This window comes from Phaethon aethereus (assembly GCF_964289735.1).
Source record: "Phaethon aethereus genome assembly, chromosome: 8".
NCBI classification, from domain to species: domain Eukaryota; kingdom Metazoa; phylum Chordata; class Aves; order Phaethontiformes; family Phaethontidae; genus Phaethon; species Phaethon aethereus.
The window spans coordinates 7,989,492-8,006,777 of NC_138584.1; the positions used below are offsets into that span (position 1 = coordinate 7,989,492).

The 17,286-nt window shown below is 48.5% G+C and overlaps 1 protein-coding gene across 1 annotated transcript; it reads right to left on the reverse strand.

Moving 5' to 3' along the window:
• Positions 1–2,343: 2,343 nt before the first annotated feature.
• Positions 2,344–9,561, reverse strand: TNFSF4 (TNF superfamily member 4; the record flags this gene model as incomplete). The annotated part of the gene is made up of 3 exons (XM_082002737.1): positions 8,780–9,561; positions 4,382–4,424; positions 2,344–2,705 (listed from the first exon to the last, which is right to left on the reverse strand). Exons 1-3 carry the CDS (start codon positions 8,975–8,977, stop codon positions 2,344–2,346), a joined length of 603 nt encoding a protein of 200 aa, XP_081858863.1. The 5' UTR covers positions 8,978–9,561.
• Between the last annotated feature and the right edge of the window lie 7,725 nt (positions 9,562–17,286).

Here is a 17,286-nt window from a genome sequence, read left to right on the forward strand (position 1 = left end):
CAAGTGATTAAGCTCAGGAATTGAATTGTTTCAACCTTTATTTCAAGACAAGTGCGTGTACATGTATATACGTAAGTCAATCTAGTTCAGCCTGAAAATGCAGAGGTATCAGTATGTGAAATGCCTTCTCCTGCTCTAAAGAAGAAGAAGGGGTGCACCCTTCTGAGACACAAATCTGTTTGTGTTTGGGCTGTCTTGCTGTCCTGTGCACCCCTGTCCACACCACTGACACTGCCTGCCCTGTCTGTCTTAGCCCACATTGGGAAGCACCAGCCCTGCATACCCTTGGGGAGAGCTGAAAATGAAGCCAAACTGTAAAAAAAAGAAAGTATGTGAAAAATTAATATTGTTTTCATACCGGTGAAACTGTCTGCTCAAACAAAATGAATGTATAATTCACCCCACCTCCGCTCCCAAGGGACACTGCAAGCCCCGTGGTTGCAAAGGGAAGTTTTACTAGCTTTCAGGAACGGAAACACATTCTCACTTCAGCTGGGGAGCATGACAATCTCCAGCTTAGGGGCAGAATGCAGCTGCCTTTGGTCCTGGTGGTGGGCAGAGCAGCCAGAGGGAAGAGCCAAAAATGCCCCTTGCAGATGGGGAGGAGCATCCTGCGGGTGCAAGTCAGCCCACAGCTCCTCAGTCCTGAGATGAGAAGAAGCTGCTTCTAAGCACTGCATGAATAACTGCTTCAGCCACAGAGGTTTCCCCTGGAGCTGTGGCCTGACCCCGGGTAGGGAAGTTCATAAAACCTGCCAACAACAGCGTAAAGCATATGGAAAAGCTCACCAACGCCTGGCAGGTTTCCTTAGCTGCCTTTGGCACCTGAGCACGCAGGAGTGCTCAGCCAGGGGTAGGCTGGCCGGTGAGCCAAGGCAAGCCAAGGCGGGCGGCAGCACGGTGGCTGTGTAGCAGGAACGCTCCAGGGCATTGGGAGCATCTGCAAAGAGGAGCTTAGAGCTGACAACCCAAAGTCTGAACCCTTCCCAGTGTTTCTAAGAAATCTGAAGTAACATTCTTATGCCTGTAGTATAAATACATAAATACTTTTAACTAAAGACTTTGGAGTCTACAGCCAGCAGTGAGATGCTGAAATGTTGCTGGAGTTCACTGAAGCCAGGTAGTTGACTTGCCCTTGAAATCTGCCCCACTGCAACCAAAAACACAACAGTCACTGGCTGTGCTCAGGTCATGTGCTGCCTGCAGCGTGGGCAGGGCAGGACTTGTCCTCAGCAGCCACAAGCTGTAACAAGAAGAGGGATGCGCAGCCCAGGATCACCGAGAGCGGTCTGACTTCAGCAGGAGCCAGGCAGGGTGCGTGTGGGTGCACAGGCACATCGTGGAGGTCATGCCTGTGGATCTCTCTGTGGTGCATACCAGTATGACAAGGTCTACTGCGAGGCTCACAGGAACCATCTGAATCATCCCAGAGGAAAGGACGCGCAGACCTCCAAATTTCACTTGTTCCATTATAAAGAACCCACCAAATCCAGAGTCTTCATGTTTTTCCAAATTTTTATGTGCCTGGGTCAAGCCAGTCTGTGTGTCTGTGCTTGAAGGAGAGTCTCCTCCTTCAACTTAACACCTCCAAGAACTGGTGTCAAGATGTAAATGTCCCACCATATTACTCACTCAGCTTAGGAGTAGTCTGCAGACAGCTGGAAAAAGCCAGTGGGCCTCTGCTCTTAAAAGCTGCTCCTAAAAACCTCATAGTCGCTGCAGGGCCTGCAGTTCTGCTGTCCAGTGCAGTCCTGTTAGCTCATTTCACAATACCACCTTCCTTTCGTGGCCTTTACCTGTCAGAAAGCATTTATCTGGATCACTGCAAAGGAAGTCCCTTGCCTCCCTGTCTCCTGCCTTGCCAGGCAGATCTGTTCTCCTCCTTCTCCAAGTGGTTTCAAGGCACTTGAGGTATCTTCCTGATTTATGAGACTTTCATTTTAGCAAATACACAGAACATTTGCACTATATACAGATACTGTCAAGTAAATAGAGAAACGCAGGGTTTCTCTGAATATGAGCTAAGCTTAGGTGACTTTCTGTGGCTTTCACTTCAGTTCTCCTCAAGGGCTCCACACATCCCTTTCTCCAGTGTTAGAAAGAGCCATCCTAGGCAGAAAAACAGCTGCGCAGAGCTCCAAAAAGACGGACATGGCACACAGTATATAAAGGCCATTTGCACTGTGATTTATCTGCACTCCAGCTGAGGCTTTCCACAGCCCCAAGGAGGGAGGCTAGAGCAGTCTGCCTGTACAAGTACAGCCTGTGAGAACAAGCCTCCCACAGGCAAATGGATTGGTAGGGGAGTCTGTACTTTACATGTTACGTTTCATATGTCATCTTCTACAGTGAGCAAACAAAGGGACTTAGTAATACAAGGCTAAACGACAAATCTGCAACAGTGGCGTTGGAGCTGGTCCACAGGGTAATGTTATCTTGAGCAAACAAGTAGAGCACTGTGGTGAGATCTACTGCATTGCTGTTGTCCTGGACAGTTTGTTCCCAGAGGGCCCTGCTGGTCTTGTTGTCTGTCTTCCACAGTGTCAGCTTCAGCAAGTCCTCTTCTTCCAGGTCAGGGAAAAAGATAACCCCGTTCAAGGACACCAGGTAGAGGCCATCATAGGTGATCATGATGGAACCGTTTCTGATCTGCATAGAGCCTACTTCAGCAGTGAGATTCATAGCTACTCCTTCAATGCTTTTACCTGGAATGGAAGAAAGCAAAGATGATTCCATGACGACAAATGTCTTCTTGGCAATGGGTTGTTTTATATGGACTGACTGTAGGAAGGGTGGAAAAATATAGGAAAAGAAGAGAGTGAACTAGAGAATAGGGCAGACTGGAGCTAGAATATCATCCCATCTAGAGAAGCATTATCTACAGTGGAAATTTGCAGGTTCCCATTCCAGAGTAAGCTGTGCCTTTTGGACCACAACTCCAGCTTATATGAATTATTGCTTCAAGTTTCTATTTATGCGCTATTTATTTACTACGTCTGTCTTAAAACACAGATGCATAAGTAAAGCATCCCTGTGAGTTTAGGAAGCACAGGTTCCTAAAAAGGACAGAAAATAAAGACAGTAAATAAGAAGAGGGAAAAGTGATCAAAGCTGGAAGGAAGAGAAAAAGTGCTTTCTCTGGAGATGCTAGTAGCCTAAGTCCTTGTTTTTGGGTTTTGTTGTTTGGGTTTTTTTACAGAAGACGGGATAAAAGAGCAGTGTAGAGACAGAAATGGAAGAAACAAATTATTAACACAGAGCAGGGTCAAGAGAAATTAAACCAGAACTTAGCATGAGAGTTTTTCTCTTGGATTGAGCAGTAACAGTTCCCACAGCTATGCTGGGAATGTCTTCCTGCTGTGCTCCTGGGTTTTCAGCACACCAGCCGAAACAACCTGGGATGTCACCAGAAGGTCTCCTGGCAGACAACACAGCCCCTCTGGGCTGAGGCCAAATTTCTCAAGCTTTTTCTCTGAGAACATAGGCTTCTATTAGGTTAGACTCGTTGCTACCTTACAATATTAACTGAAAGTAAAATAGTCAACAATATGTTTAGGAAGATTTAAAAATTTTAGTATTTGCTTCTGTTGTTGAGGTATGTCATCAGACAAAACACCCAACATAGTCGGCACGCAGAGCACTGCTATTTCTGCTACCGTGTGTACGCGCGCTTGCTTTTCCCCAGGAAATGATTTACATTTTTCATAAATCAGGAAATCATTGACTCGTTTCAGAAATACCCCAAGAGCACCCTGCGCATACTCAGTAAATTCTCAAAAATAGTTTTCTCGTTCTTTCGCAGAGTGAAAGCTTGTTTTAGTGGGTAGATAAGGATTGCAGAAATCCGTGCAGGTTTTCAGGTTTTTTTTTTCCACTCTGGGAAAACCCTTTTGTTTGATTTCGGCACCTTGCAGCACTGGGTCAGATCTGGCCTTTCTCCCCCCAGGCAGCTCTTCTGGCACCTTCCTCCATCAGAATAAATTGCCATTGCTGTGACACGAAGCACTTAAGAGCCTCCGGCATTTTAGGGGCCACCGGTTGCCACAGCGGTCCTCGGGGATCGGCGGTCGGTGCGGTGCAGAGCGGGGAGCCCTGCCGGGTACCGGGGGGAGCCCTCCGGGGACCCCTCAGTGCTGGGGGAGTTGCAACCTAGGCAAGCCGGGATCTGCCACCGGCGGAGCCCTCCGAGGGTACCGGCGTGCCGGAAGCCCCGCGCAAGAAGCACTCCGGTAACCGGGGCAGCGCGCCGGCGGAGCCGGGACCCCTTCCGAGGTGCCGGGGGAGCGCTGGGCGGTAGCCGCTGCTGTGCGGAGGGAGAACCGGCGCTTGCCGAGGGGCCGGGGTGCTCCTGGGGTGCCCCCCTGCCCCGACGCCCACCCACCTGTGTACCGGATGTGGGTCCACGGCACTTTGTCGCTCCGAGGCTGAAAAAAAGAAGAGAAATCCTCGTTAACGTACCGGGCGGGTTCCTCGCTGCCGCCGCTATCGCTTTCATTTCCCCGCCGGGACCGAGACGGGGACCACAACCGCGCCTCTGTAAGCACCGCAGGCAGCCTCAGCTGGCACGGTTGCCGTTAGCCAACTATGCTCTTTATTTGCTTTTACATCATTATTATAAAATACAATTTTAGCATGGCCAGTCCACCTTCCAGCCCGGTGCTGGGCCCTCCAGAGCACACCAGGTAGTGGTGGTCCTGTTTCAAAAAACATCCTGGTGAACGTCATTGAGTCAGACCAAATAGTACGGAAGCACCTTGGGGTGCAGAGCCTCTTCTGCATGACCCCCTCAAGTCTGACTGACAGCCAGGGGTGCCTGTTTGCAGAGCTGAGACCCAGATGTGCCCCTGCTGCCTCACCCTCCTCCTGCAGGGCACTAAGAGGTGGCTCTGGCTTTATGGTTCCCTGCACTTTGGGTCAGGTTGTTACTGGATGTGTGTCTCTCAGTGGCTCCCTTAGAAGTGCATTGACACGTTTAAAATTGATTTGCATTTTATGAGTATAACAGAAAAAGTGAATGCAAATACAGAAGCGAGTATCTTAACTAATCAGTTATGCAAAACACCAAGCTTCTCTATTAGATTTTTAAACCTGAACTTTGCATCTCAAACCCATCTCTCATCTTAACCACAGGAGGCCCAAATCTGCAGTCTCTTCACAACCACAAGTTGTCAGCATTTTGCCCGATTAAGGAGTGAAAGGTTAGGCTCGCTGCCCCATGTTCTTCTCTTTACCTATGCTATAGGTTTCCTAAGGGAGAAGGTGGGCTGGTGAGATGTGTATTGGGCTGACTTTCACATATTTGGCCTCGTGTGTCACAGAAACAGAGCAGCCCCTTCCTTTACTCTGACCACAGGGAAAGTGTTGGAACAGAGCAGAGAGTGAGCACAAACATGCAAATCTGCAGGTTCAGTGCTGCGCCCTGGTAAAGGCAAGCAGCAGGGGAAGGAGGTTGGAGCCTGGCTGCCCTGTGCGGTCTGTGCCTGCGGCTGAGCTGGGTGCTGGTGGTGGGAAAGGTCTGCTCTGGCACCCTCTAGTGCTGCCACAGCTGATGCTCTGCCACTTGCTCCACTGGCAAGGCTGGATTCGACTACAGAGTACAAGCTTTTATTGCACACTGGCTCTGGTAGAACTATCTATCTCCTCTGGCATTCTTGATCCTATCCATTGCCTCAGCAGCTTGAGTCTTGCGCTTACTCTTTTCTTAGGCACTTAAGTGCACGAGCATTTCACTCTCTGGCTCAGGCAGTTGGGTTTTCCCAGCTCAGGCAGGTAGTTTCCCGACGAGACAATAGCTGACCACAGGACCACTGAGCTTCTGAGGTCAAACAACATCCACTGCAATCTGTCTGATCTGGCCACCAGTGGACAGGGTGTATTAAACACAGACAGGCTGGTGACAAACTTGCAGCAATAGTAAGAATATCAGCCTGGTGTTCACCAACGCACATGGCCAGTTATTGCGCCATCTCAAAGCACTTTGCAATTATCTACTAGTAAATTCTGCTGAGGAGAGAATGTAACAAAGTTAGTCACCCCTCTTTCTCTATTCTGCGTTCTTACGGTGTGGCAGAGAAGATGCCAGGAGGGCTGAAGGCACAGAGGTGCTCCTTACTGATTGCTTCAGATTTCCCCATATCGTTTACACGCAGGGTGTCCACATCTTTTTTACCTGTTCTGGATCCCCAAACATGAGACTTACTCCTATCTGGGACATTGTGTCTAGAGCCATGCCACATAGCAGAAGTTTCAGGAATAGGTTTGTGCTGCACGAAGCGCAGATCTCGGGGGGCTGTAGCAACGTACGCTGATTGAGAGGACTGTTGCGATCATGCGTCTGACTCCCTGTGTCATACGGATTGCAGATGACTGTGCACTGGAAGTGGGTTGTACCTTCTCTACACCAGATACTAGGATTAGGGGCATATCTTCCTTAACTACATTAAACCTCTGCACAATTACTTCTACACCTTTTTGTGCCCTGTTCAGGCAAAACCATCCTGCAACAGATCATTAGAAGCCTTTGAATTCCCAACAATTGCTCAAAGCTTTTATCTCCCATGCATTTGCCATCGGGGGGTTTCACACTCTCTGACTGCACATGTGAGTGGCTTGCCCATGGCCTGATCCCAGCTGGTGTGGCAAGAGGAGGTAATTCCAGCAGACATGGGAACTCACAAGCCTTGCAGATGCAAAAGCAGACTATCACTACCTGTTTTTTTTTAACTTACTTAACTTATTTGAAAATCACAGCTGAGGCCTGCTCTCCAGGCAGCATCATGACAGAAAGCAGATTACTGTCCCTTTTTGTTAAGCACAGTCTGGGCTGCAGATGCTGACTTCCCTGAGCATGTGCCATGACATTATCTGCACTGTGTTTGCACAGAACAGTCCAGGGTTTTTTTCAGGAGCCATGACAACAATGGAAAGTAATCAAATATGGTCTTTCTATGAAAAAACACAGCTACTGTCTTGCTATTAAAGTTAGTGCGTCACTCTCCAGCCCTGGAGAGCAGAAAGAGACTCTTCCCAAGAACAGGGACAGCCTCTCGGTTGCTCCCATGGACTAGCGATCCCTTCCTGCCACTCTGATGCTGCTGTGCCCCTGCTTCCATAAAGTCCATCTCCCTAAATTTCCCCAAGAGTCAAATCACATCAGTACTGCTGCCTATTCTGTAGACACTTATATGGTTGATTCATGGTTATCCTACTGAGCCCTGCAATTGCAGTGCGATGAAATACCCCTACGTACAGCCCATAAGACCACTCCTGCACAGCATGGTGCAGTCAAAACAGGGCACCATGGTCATCTGCTTAAAATAATAGCAACGGGTTCTGAGCCTGCAGTTAGCAAGCGTTTAAAACAGAAAAGGTCTTCTGGTGACTCCCAGGGCCTGGACTTTTCATCTGCTGCTGCAGTTGCTGCTCCTCAAGCACCCTGTTTCTGTTGAGGAAGGGAAACTCCAGGCACATACTGTGTCCCCTCCTCAGCTGCTGCTCTCTTGTGTTTGTAAGGCTCATAGGCAGAAATGCCAGCCCCTGCCATCTTCCTCTGGAGGAGGATTTGAATTAACTTTTTTACAAAAGAGAGAGATACTGGGAGATGAGGAGTCACAACCAGAATGTGACCCAGGAGAGGTTTCTGCATCTTGAGCACCCATCTCCACTGACTCCCAGTGCAACTTCTCTCTCCCCAAAGTAGTGGAAGGAGAAGACTGAATTGAATGAAAAATGTTATCTTTCAGTGTTGCCAGGGTCACCATTCTGCAGTTTAATAACCATTGTGAGACTCAGGTCAGTGAAACTTGGGTTTTCGTTAAATGGCAGAGGACCCAGAGCACGAGGCCATCCCTCCCTTGCGTTATTTCATGCCCAGTTTGCTTCTCTGCCAAGTGTAAGTGGGAGGAAGAGGTAAGATGAAGCACAACAGATTTTAAAGTAGTACGTAGCTCCTGGAGAAGATGTGGGAGGAGAAGCAGCTAGTGCTTAAGCAGCATTGAAATAGCCGTGAAAGGTTGTTGACAATCCACCAGCCTGCAAACATGTGAAAGAGGCAAATGTATTTGCTGCAATTTTTGCTAAGGTATTCTGTGTTTCAAGCATCTCTGTTATTTATGTTGTTTGCAGTGGTGTTATATGTACACAAAACTCTCTCTGGCCGCATCAGTCTTTCTCTCTCTCTTCTGTGCATACACACACATACACACACACAGAGTCCTCTGCAACTATAAGATGACTACTCCTAAAGCCCAGTATATGTGCAGGTTGAGAACGCTGAAGTGTTTCAGGGGTCTTGCTAGAGCTACCATAAGCTAGCTTGCTTTCTCACATATCTACTGGAACACACAGAACGTTTTAAAAGTTCAGGAGATGTTTATGAGCAGCCTGGATTCTGATTCTTCCACATGCACTTGTTGAAAGCAAACATCCACCCAGATGATTCCATTTAATTAAATGGAAATACACACAAGTCACTGAAAGTAGGGGAGGGAGCAGGAGGCAGGCAGACCTCCCTCCCCCAGGGGCCAGTGCAAAGACTATTCTTGGAACGATCCCCCTTCCTGACAACCTGTCCCCAAACCCTGCAGTTGGCAATACTGGATGTTGTTTTGAGGACAGGCAATGTGAAAAAAAGAATGACAAACATTAAGGAAAGGTCTAAAAACTTCTGATTTGAATAGGATAAGCCTAAATGCTTTTTTCTTTTCTTTAAAAAAAAATAAATAAAGCCCATACAAAGCTTTACAGGCCAGCAGACAATGGGTTGAACATGAGCTCTTACCGTTGAGTGTTGCAGAGAATTTATACCAAGGTAAATCAAGCAGGCAAGCAGTAATATCCACTGAGCAGCTGCGGACACGAGGTGCAGCGTGTTCCTAAACTGTTGTCTTTGCCAGCTCTTCCACTCATCGTCTGCAGGTTCCCTTTCATGATCCATCTGGTCTTGATTTGTCGGCTCTACATTTGGCTGTCCTTCCATCTCAGCCGCACTTGGCAGCCACTGCTGGGGAAGGGGCCAGGAGCACAGCAGGAGCCTGGAGGAGCAGAGGGCAGATGAGCTAAGTGCTCCTGTTCCACAAGCAGAGATGAAGTGAAGACAGTGCCTTCAGGAGACTGCTTTATGCACACAGAGAAGCAGGCGGGGGAACTTCTTTGTGACTAATCTGAATTTCCCCTTCCTTCCTTCCTTTCTTTCTTTCTTTTCTTTTTTCTTTTTCTTTTTTTTTTTTTTTTTTTTTTTTGGTGTGTGTGTGTGAATGTGGGGGTTGATTTATTGCATCCCAGTTCAGTTTTGAGTAAGGGCCTTTGAAAGTAGATGTGTTTATGTCTTTCATAGCTTCAGCTGTGGATGACTTGATATGTGATGTTTCCAACAATAGCTAAGAGTTGGGTGGACAGTGCTTGTCTTCACTCAGTCTATTGTCAGTAAAAGCTCTCATCTTTCTGTTCAGCCTCAGGTGGGCAGTTTACGGGGCTGGCTCCCTCCTTTCTTAGCACCATGTAATGCTGCTGAAATCTCTTTCCTGTAAAGAAGTAATGAATAGGAAGGGATGTTGGACAGGTGGACAGTATAAAGAATTTGAGAGAAAATAGACACTTTCCATTTCTCTTCACCTTTATCTTCTGGCTTTAAAGCCATGGGATGCTGCATGAAGCCTAAGAGGGAGAAAATGGAGAACTGGTCAGGGAACATCCCTTTTTGCAAACACTGAAACCTGCAGTCCAGGGAATGCACTCGAAGGGGCACCCCAGGGCCATCCAGGCTTCTCTCCTGGAAGAGGATTGCCTGTCTTTTGGGACACCAGCACCTCCCCTTCACTTGGTCTCCTTGTGACATTTGCTTGTGATGCACAGAGCTGCTAAATATCAGTTGCCTGTAGCAGGGACCATCTCTTATACTTATTTTGGGTGACAGGCTTTGCATCTTCAGGGACCATCTCTTGTACTTATTTTGGGTGACAGGCTTTGCATCTTCAGGGACCATCTCTTGTACTTATTTTGGGTGACAGGCTTTGCATCCTTTTTTTGGGGCAGCCCAGCACCACTCTTTCCACTGCTCTTTTAACCAGAATTTTTACTGTTGTAAATTAGCATATCATGACTGCAGTCAGGCGCTGCCTCCTCCCAGTGAGGATCAAGCCCATTGGGAGTGTTATCAGCTGTCTGTCTTTCAGGGATGAGTTGTCAGAAAGTTTCCCTTCCCCAAAATGTGATCTCTCAACCTGTCACAAGGCACATGTCCTGACAAACATGTACTCTGCATGCAGAGGAAACAAGAATAATGTTCTTTCATGTATTTTTCCATTTAGGCAAGGGCATTTCCTATAAACATAAACCAAAGCAGGGAGTACAGCAGCTGGGTAAGCAACCTGCCGTGAGGACACTCCACCCTTGACCACCAGTTGCTGGTGAATTGAGTCAGGAATACAATCTGGTGTTTGTCTTGAGAGCAAACCAAAAGTCATGGAAACTTACTGCAGAAGGTTCAGCTTTCACATTTTCCATTGGTTCCTGAGTGTGTGGAAATTCTCATCTCATTTTCACTGGCGACCCCTCTCCAGGGCGTGCTGGAGCCTTGGCTGAGCCCCAGCCCAATGAGAGGCCCTGGAACAACCCTAATCCTCCTTCCATGTCCAGAAATATGACTAGAGCCATGGCAAGGAGAGTTTGTGCTGCAGTTCCCTCTGATTTAGAGTGTGAGTTTGGAGGCAGGACTTTGACAGCTCGTGGTCACACGGCACCTGGGAGCCCGGGTGGCCCCACACCAAGCTCAGCATTGGCTATGACCAGGCTCAGGCTTGGCCAAGCCCTGCAGAGGATCGAAGCAATACCTTGGGGTGCTGCAGAAGCCCTCTGGGGCTGGGGGGATGTGGAGAAGGAGATTGTTTGCTCCTGTGGCTCTGCAACGTCCTGCCATGTCTAGGTGCTTGCTTAAAAGGTCCCCAGAAAAATATTCACCCTACTTGCAGCCCTGGCATCCGTCTGTAAGGGGCTTAGTGGTATGGGGGAGCCCACAGAGACTCTGGAGATGAGGAAATCTCAAATGTAGCTTCAGAGTGGCTTCCTGGTGGGGAACAAACCCAGCCCTGGGTCCTTCCCCCATGGGCAGGGATCTTGGCCACCATCAAGCGGAGATGGATGGTGGTGGTGGCTGTGAAGCTGGGACCTAGCTGTCCTGGTCGTGCTGGAAAGGCGAAACAGGCTTGGGAGGGCTGTCTGGGCTGTGCAACACCTGAGCAAGTACCTCCTCGTGCCCAGAGGTCCTTGCTGTGGGGATGTCTCGGTGGCAGTGTCCCCGGAGCCCCATAGATTGCAGTCCCTGTGTCTGAAGCTGCAGCTGAAGCAGGCAGGCACGGAGGAGGCCTGTGAGGCCAGGGCTGCCCCGTACCTGCGTTCCTACCTGTAGTGAGAGCCACCAGCGAGTGACTGCAGAGGCAGCCAGCCGCTGGTCTTGCACAGCCTACCAGCGAACTTGTCAGTGTTTCGGTGGGGAATCACAGAACAAGAGCGCGAGATCATCACGTCATGGCTGCCTTCCTGGAAGAGCAGGCATTGCTGTGTGCCCGAGCAGCTCTGTCAAGCGCAGCCTGGGCTGTTATGCCCTGTGCAATCCCTACCTGCTCCCTCCAGGAAAGGAAACTTGGTTTTGCCATTTGCTGCTTAGGTTCTGCAAAAATGCCAGGATGCTGAGCTAACATGTTCCAAGCTCATGTGATCCCGTAATTCTCACATTTTGGGTACATGCCTTTGAACCAGACATGAGCTCTCACCCATCTCCTTCTTCTCCAACTCTGGATCTTGCACTGGTTTTGTTTCTAAAACCCTAAAAGAAATGTGGGTGGGGGTTGTGCATATGTATTTCTGAAATTGCCTCATCATTTCTGTACTCCCCCAGTGCAAGTGTCGCTCAGCTTGGGTTAACAACACTGGTAGCACTGAGGATCGAAAGCTACATTTCAAGTAATATATCTGGCATTGTGTCCGAAACAGGAAAGAGGACAGCTCATTCAGAGGCACCATAAACACCTATGCACAGACTGCCTTTTGCGGTTTTAATTGCCTTCAGCTTGTCCTCCTGCTTTGCATATGAAAACCTAAGCGCATGCAAATTCAGTGGCCTTAGACACGTAATGTCAGAGCCCCTGCTTTTCCTCCTACAGGAAACCTTCCTGGCCTTTGGCACCCCGACACATCGCAGGCTTGCCGCACACACCCAGCAGTTGCCAAAATTTGCTGTGTTGATCAAAATTATTTTGGTCCCTCTTCCACAGGGACCCTAAAGCTGGAGTCTCTAGGGGGTTCTTCTCAACCCTTTCCAGTCATCATGCCATTCTAGTGACAAGGCAAGCAGGCAGGCTGAGGTGGCTTTGGGGCTCTGTGAGTCTGTTGGCACTCTGCAGCGGACCCTTGGTCATCTCAGCAGTTTTCCAAAGAAATGCACATGCCATAACATTATTCCAGCAAGGGATGAAGGAAATGGGAGTTAGTTGGCAGTACGGCTTGCTGGGGTTTTTTTGACAACAATCCAATACCTCTTACATGAGGCTGTCATTTCTGGGCTTTCCCAGACTGGGGACCTGAGTGTTTTAAAACCTTGGCTAAAGCATGTCAGTCACAGTCAAGGCTAAATCCTGCGGTTTCATCGCTGTACCAGGTCTCAGATGCAGCTTGGAGCCCCAGCCTGCCGGTGCCCCTGTGCCCGGAGGCTGCTTGTGCTCCAACCAGCAGGAAGGGGCAAAGAGTGTCCTCACCGCAGACCACAGCCCCTGGCCCGTGCGGAGTCACAGGGCGGGGGCCCTTGCCTGATGCCTGGCAGCCCTTGCTGGCACCTCGATTTAGTTCCCATTTCCTGGGAAAGTGCTCTCACCACCTGAAAAGGAGGAATTGGGGAATTATATAGGAGAGTTTAACTTTACTTCTCAGAAAAACAGTGGAACAACTGATTGAACTGTTTGTAAACATCTAGAAGGAAAAAGGAAATGAGTAGCAACCAGCATGGGTTTCCAAGAACAAAACCTAATGTTGTCTTGTGGGGCAAGGAAGCCTCTTGGGCAGAGGAGTAGCTGTAGGTATTCACTGTGCCTTCAGAAATAGTTTTGACTCTCTTTTTCATAATATTCATGAAGCGCGGTCTGTATGAAACTGCTGCTCAGCAGAAGCGGAGCTGGTTGAGTGATTATTGATGGTTTGTTGTCAAAATGGAGGGACATACCTTGTCCTCCTGGGACCTGCCCTTCTGCAATGTGCCCTTCACCTTGGGGATCCTCTGGACCCTCTGGCAAGCCAAGCAGGAATGGGGACATGCTCATGGGTGAGATCTGGCCTCTTGGCTCTTACTCGCAGTCTCTGCCTGTAATTTAAAGGTTTGGTCTCCATTTGGAATAAATCACTAGGAGAGCAGTGCTGTTACTCTCATTGCTGTAGTCAAGTAATACAACTTATGCCCAGTGTTGGGCTGTCTTCTTGTGCACGGTTGCTTATTTTCCGCCAGGGCTGGTTGCATGGTTTGATTTAGTAAAACAGTGGAAATAGCAAAGGAAGCCTTGCAGTTATGGGGGGAGTGGAGGGGAAGCAAAGTGTGCAAAGGCAAGATTTTCATCCAGGTCCTGCCGCTCAGCGTGTGCCCCAGCTACTGCCGTTTGACGTTTCTGTCCACTCCAGAAAGAAAGTATTTTGTAAATAAGCCAGATTTATTTATCAAGGTCAAGGAATTTTGCCTAAAAAGTTTGTGGACTCCTGCTCCAGTGTCTCTGAACCACATGAACTCTCTATCACCCTTGATTTCACTTCCATGTGGCTTTTTCTTGCTCCTTGCTTATAGCTACTCTTTGGCTAATGTGTGTGTCAAGGATATCTACCAGCAGAGGCACTGAGCCAGTAAGAACGTGTTTATGTTAGTCAGCCTACTTTTGGCAGTGTAAAATAGAGACGGAAATTGTGAAAATGCTGTGAAATCACAAATAAAACTATTAACATTTATGTGGAGCCACAATTGTGTGGGCAGATCCCAAAAGAGGAACGTTGGCACCGAGATAAATCCCGCTGTGCCTCATTCCAAAGTGCTGTGCTGGGATTTTTCTGAGGAAGCAGCTTTATGGGAGCAGTGGGGTGAGCAGTAGATGGGATCCCCAAGGCACACCTCCAGCAGCTGCTGATTCCTTACTGCTGTGTGCAGAGTCATTTTCCCTGGCTGTCACAGACCTCAGGCCAAGAGAAGGCTTTTTTCCAAGAGGACCCAACGCTGAACTCCAGCTCTGCTGGGCACAACAAAACCAGGCAGGATTAGGACCTGCCCCTCTGACAGTGCTGGCAGATTTTCTTGGTGCTTAGGGACTGTGGCCCAGCACCCCAGGACAGGCTAGGTGGCATCTGTAAGTGGGTACAGTGACTGGGGAAGAGCTGTGTGTTCCATGGCAGTTTTTAGCAGCAGCGTCTTGGTGCTCAGCGCAGCCCTCGATGGGCAGCAGTGCAGACCTCCAAGCAAGACAAAGTCGATGTTCCCTCAACTGCCAGCCACCACATTTCACACCAGAGTTGTTCGGTTTCTAAAGGTCAGCTGCTGCCCACTTTTTGATGTGACAGGAGATTTTCCATTGCTGGCAGAGAACTTTGCCCTGAGCATTATCTCTTTCCACTGAGGCCCTGTGGACTGTGCTCTTCTGTTCCTCAGAGTGGACTTCATTTAGTACACTATCAGCTGAGTGGGTAGGGGCTAAGCATTCACTGTGGCACTTTTAAAAGGTCAAGATGAACTTAGTCATACTGATCTCCCTTCCTTTTCCTCAGTAGCTGCTTCAGTCTTACCATCCCACTGTACCATACCATCATACCATAAGATATCAGGAAAGAAAATCAAATGCATCTTTTACCATCTTTCTGGGAAAGAGAAATAACAATCTATGAAAAACATGAAATAATTCTACAGCTGATATTTAGAAATGCAGCTGGTCTTGCATAGCTTCCCTGCTCAGCCAGCACCATTCCCAGTCAGTCCTGTGGTGTTAGAAACCCCCAGGAGGGACGTGAAGCTGGTGATGCTCCAGACACAGCTCTGCTCTGCGTTAAGGAAGTGGTTTCGCTTGCCTATCCAGTACTGTCATCATTGACCTGTCTGCTTCCCTTCATCGCCCCTGTGGGAGTTTTTTGGCCAACAAAGGCACCCCCAAAGCCATCCCTCCTGAAAATAAGGTTTTATTGCAGCTCTTGATTCTTCCTGTGGGTCTCTAACCTGTTCACTTCTTTTAAACATGATGATAGGAATTGTGAGTAGGGATTTGGGGAAGAATTGCAGGGAGAGGTACAACCTCTTATTAGGAGTGAAGCATGAGCAGATGTGTGATGGGCAAGCAGAAACTGAAGTAAGTAGAAGCGGGGTTAAGAGCTGGTGACCTTTCTAGGACAGAGACAGGCTGGAGATTGCAACAGCTCTGTGTGCAAACCCCAGCCTCTACCATGTGTCCCTCTATCGTGGGATGACTTACGCTTTTTAATCATCGGTGATGTCCTTACATTTACTTGAAACTGTTGCATTAAAGAAGCGGAAAAGGGTTAGACATCATTCCTGCCCCAGCCAAGCGCAGCAAGAAAGACCAGTATGCAGAACCATTTCCTGCTTGATGAGATGAGTCACTTCATCCCTTTGTAGGTGTTTTATTGGGATGACAGGCTCATCAGGATGCGTGCAATACCACTTCACCTGCGCCTCAGCATCAGCTTTGTCAGCAAAGATTTATCCATTAGTTATGGACCTCCAGAGACTGAATCAAGGTCTGGTGTCAACAAAAACGCGTTGACCAGCATGATGCTTCAGAGTATCTATCTCCCTCATAGACAATATGAACTCCTTCTTTTTCTTGTTTACTGAATCAATGTCTGGTGTCAACAAAAACACGTTGACCAGCATGATGCTTCAGAGTATCTATCTCCCCCATAGACAATATGAACTCCTTCTTTTTCTTGTTTTCTGAATATTGTTTTCTTATTTTTAACAGCTGTCAGGTTAAACTTCTGGCTAAACTGTTTCCTTCACTGTTTCTTAAACACTTCTTAAAGAGCTCTAACTTTCCATTCACACTCATTTAGTTACTGTTTTTTCCACCTGGTCAGTTTTGCTTATAATTTCCCCTGATTTATATTAGCCCTTTTGAAACATCTAGTAGCTGTATTACTGGCTGGGCCTGCCCTCTCTTTGCTCTTGCTGACTATGATCAGATCGTGGTCGCTACTCCTTAAGACCTGACCTCTTCTTCAGCAATTAAATCATCTTTACTCACTGTAAAAAGCACCGAATAGAGCACTTGCATCTGGCTTAACAGTTTCTATATTAGGAAATGTCCATCTGAAACCTTTGGAAACTCTCCTGACACTCACCGGGTCACGCACAAGTCCCAGTAGAGACTTCCCCGCTTCTCCGGACCCTGCTGGAGGGAGGTTGCTGGGACCTGGTGCCAATTTCTGCTCTGACGTGGCAGACAGAAACAACTTGCTCTCAGTTTTCTCTCTTTATTCCTTTTATTTGCGAAAGACTGAATTGTCCAGATGTAGCTTGAATGAATGATTGAAAAGTTCTGATTACAACAGGGTTTCCATATATTTAAACTTTTACATTTGGGTGAGATAAGAAAAGGTCCATATCTCCAAAAAGCAAGCGGTTGTTGGCCCCTTCTCCCAGGGTGCCCACAGCAGATAGTCCTTGAGGCTTTCAGGCTCATCTAATGATGACTGCACCCTCTTCGTGACATAAGCCAGTAACACAGCAGGGCAGGAAATATTTCCCAGCTGCTGTATAATTCTCCTACAACTATAAAACAAGTGGCCAGGCCCCGTTTGCCCGGAGCTGCATGTCGTAGCAGGCAGGAGACCACGTGCACCTGTAGGAGCAGCCCGTGGGTGCTGGGGACAAAGGCACCCACAGCCATCGTGTGGCCATGTATTTTGGTGTGCACAGAGGCTCTACAGATGAGTGCATCCAGCCCCTCCGCAGCGCCAGTTCAGAGGGCTGCGAGGCAGTATCGAGAGCCTCAAATGACTAACCCCGGCCGGAGGTTTTCTCTGTATTACACACAGCAGCACTCATGCTCCAGTGGGCTTTAAAGCAGGGGACAGGACAAATGCTGTGGTCGCAGCCAGAGCCCCCGGAGGCTCTGGCTCCCTGCCCTTCCCACGCAGCCGTCGTGCTGCCAGCCCCGAGGGACGCAGGCAGAAGTACAAGGGGTGCGGCAGAAACTCAGGGGGGCCGAGCAGGCAGCCCTTTACCACCGATATTTGCAGTTGACGTGTGTTTGTTTC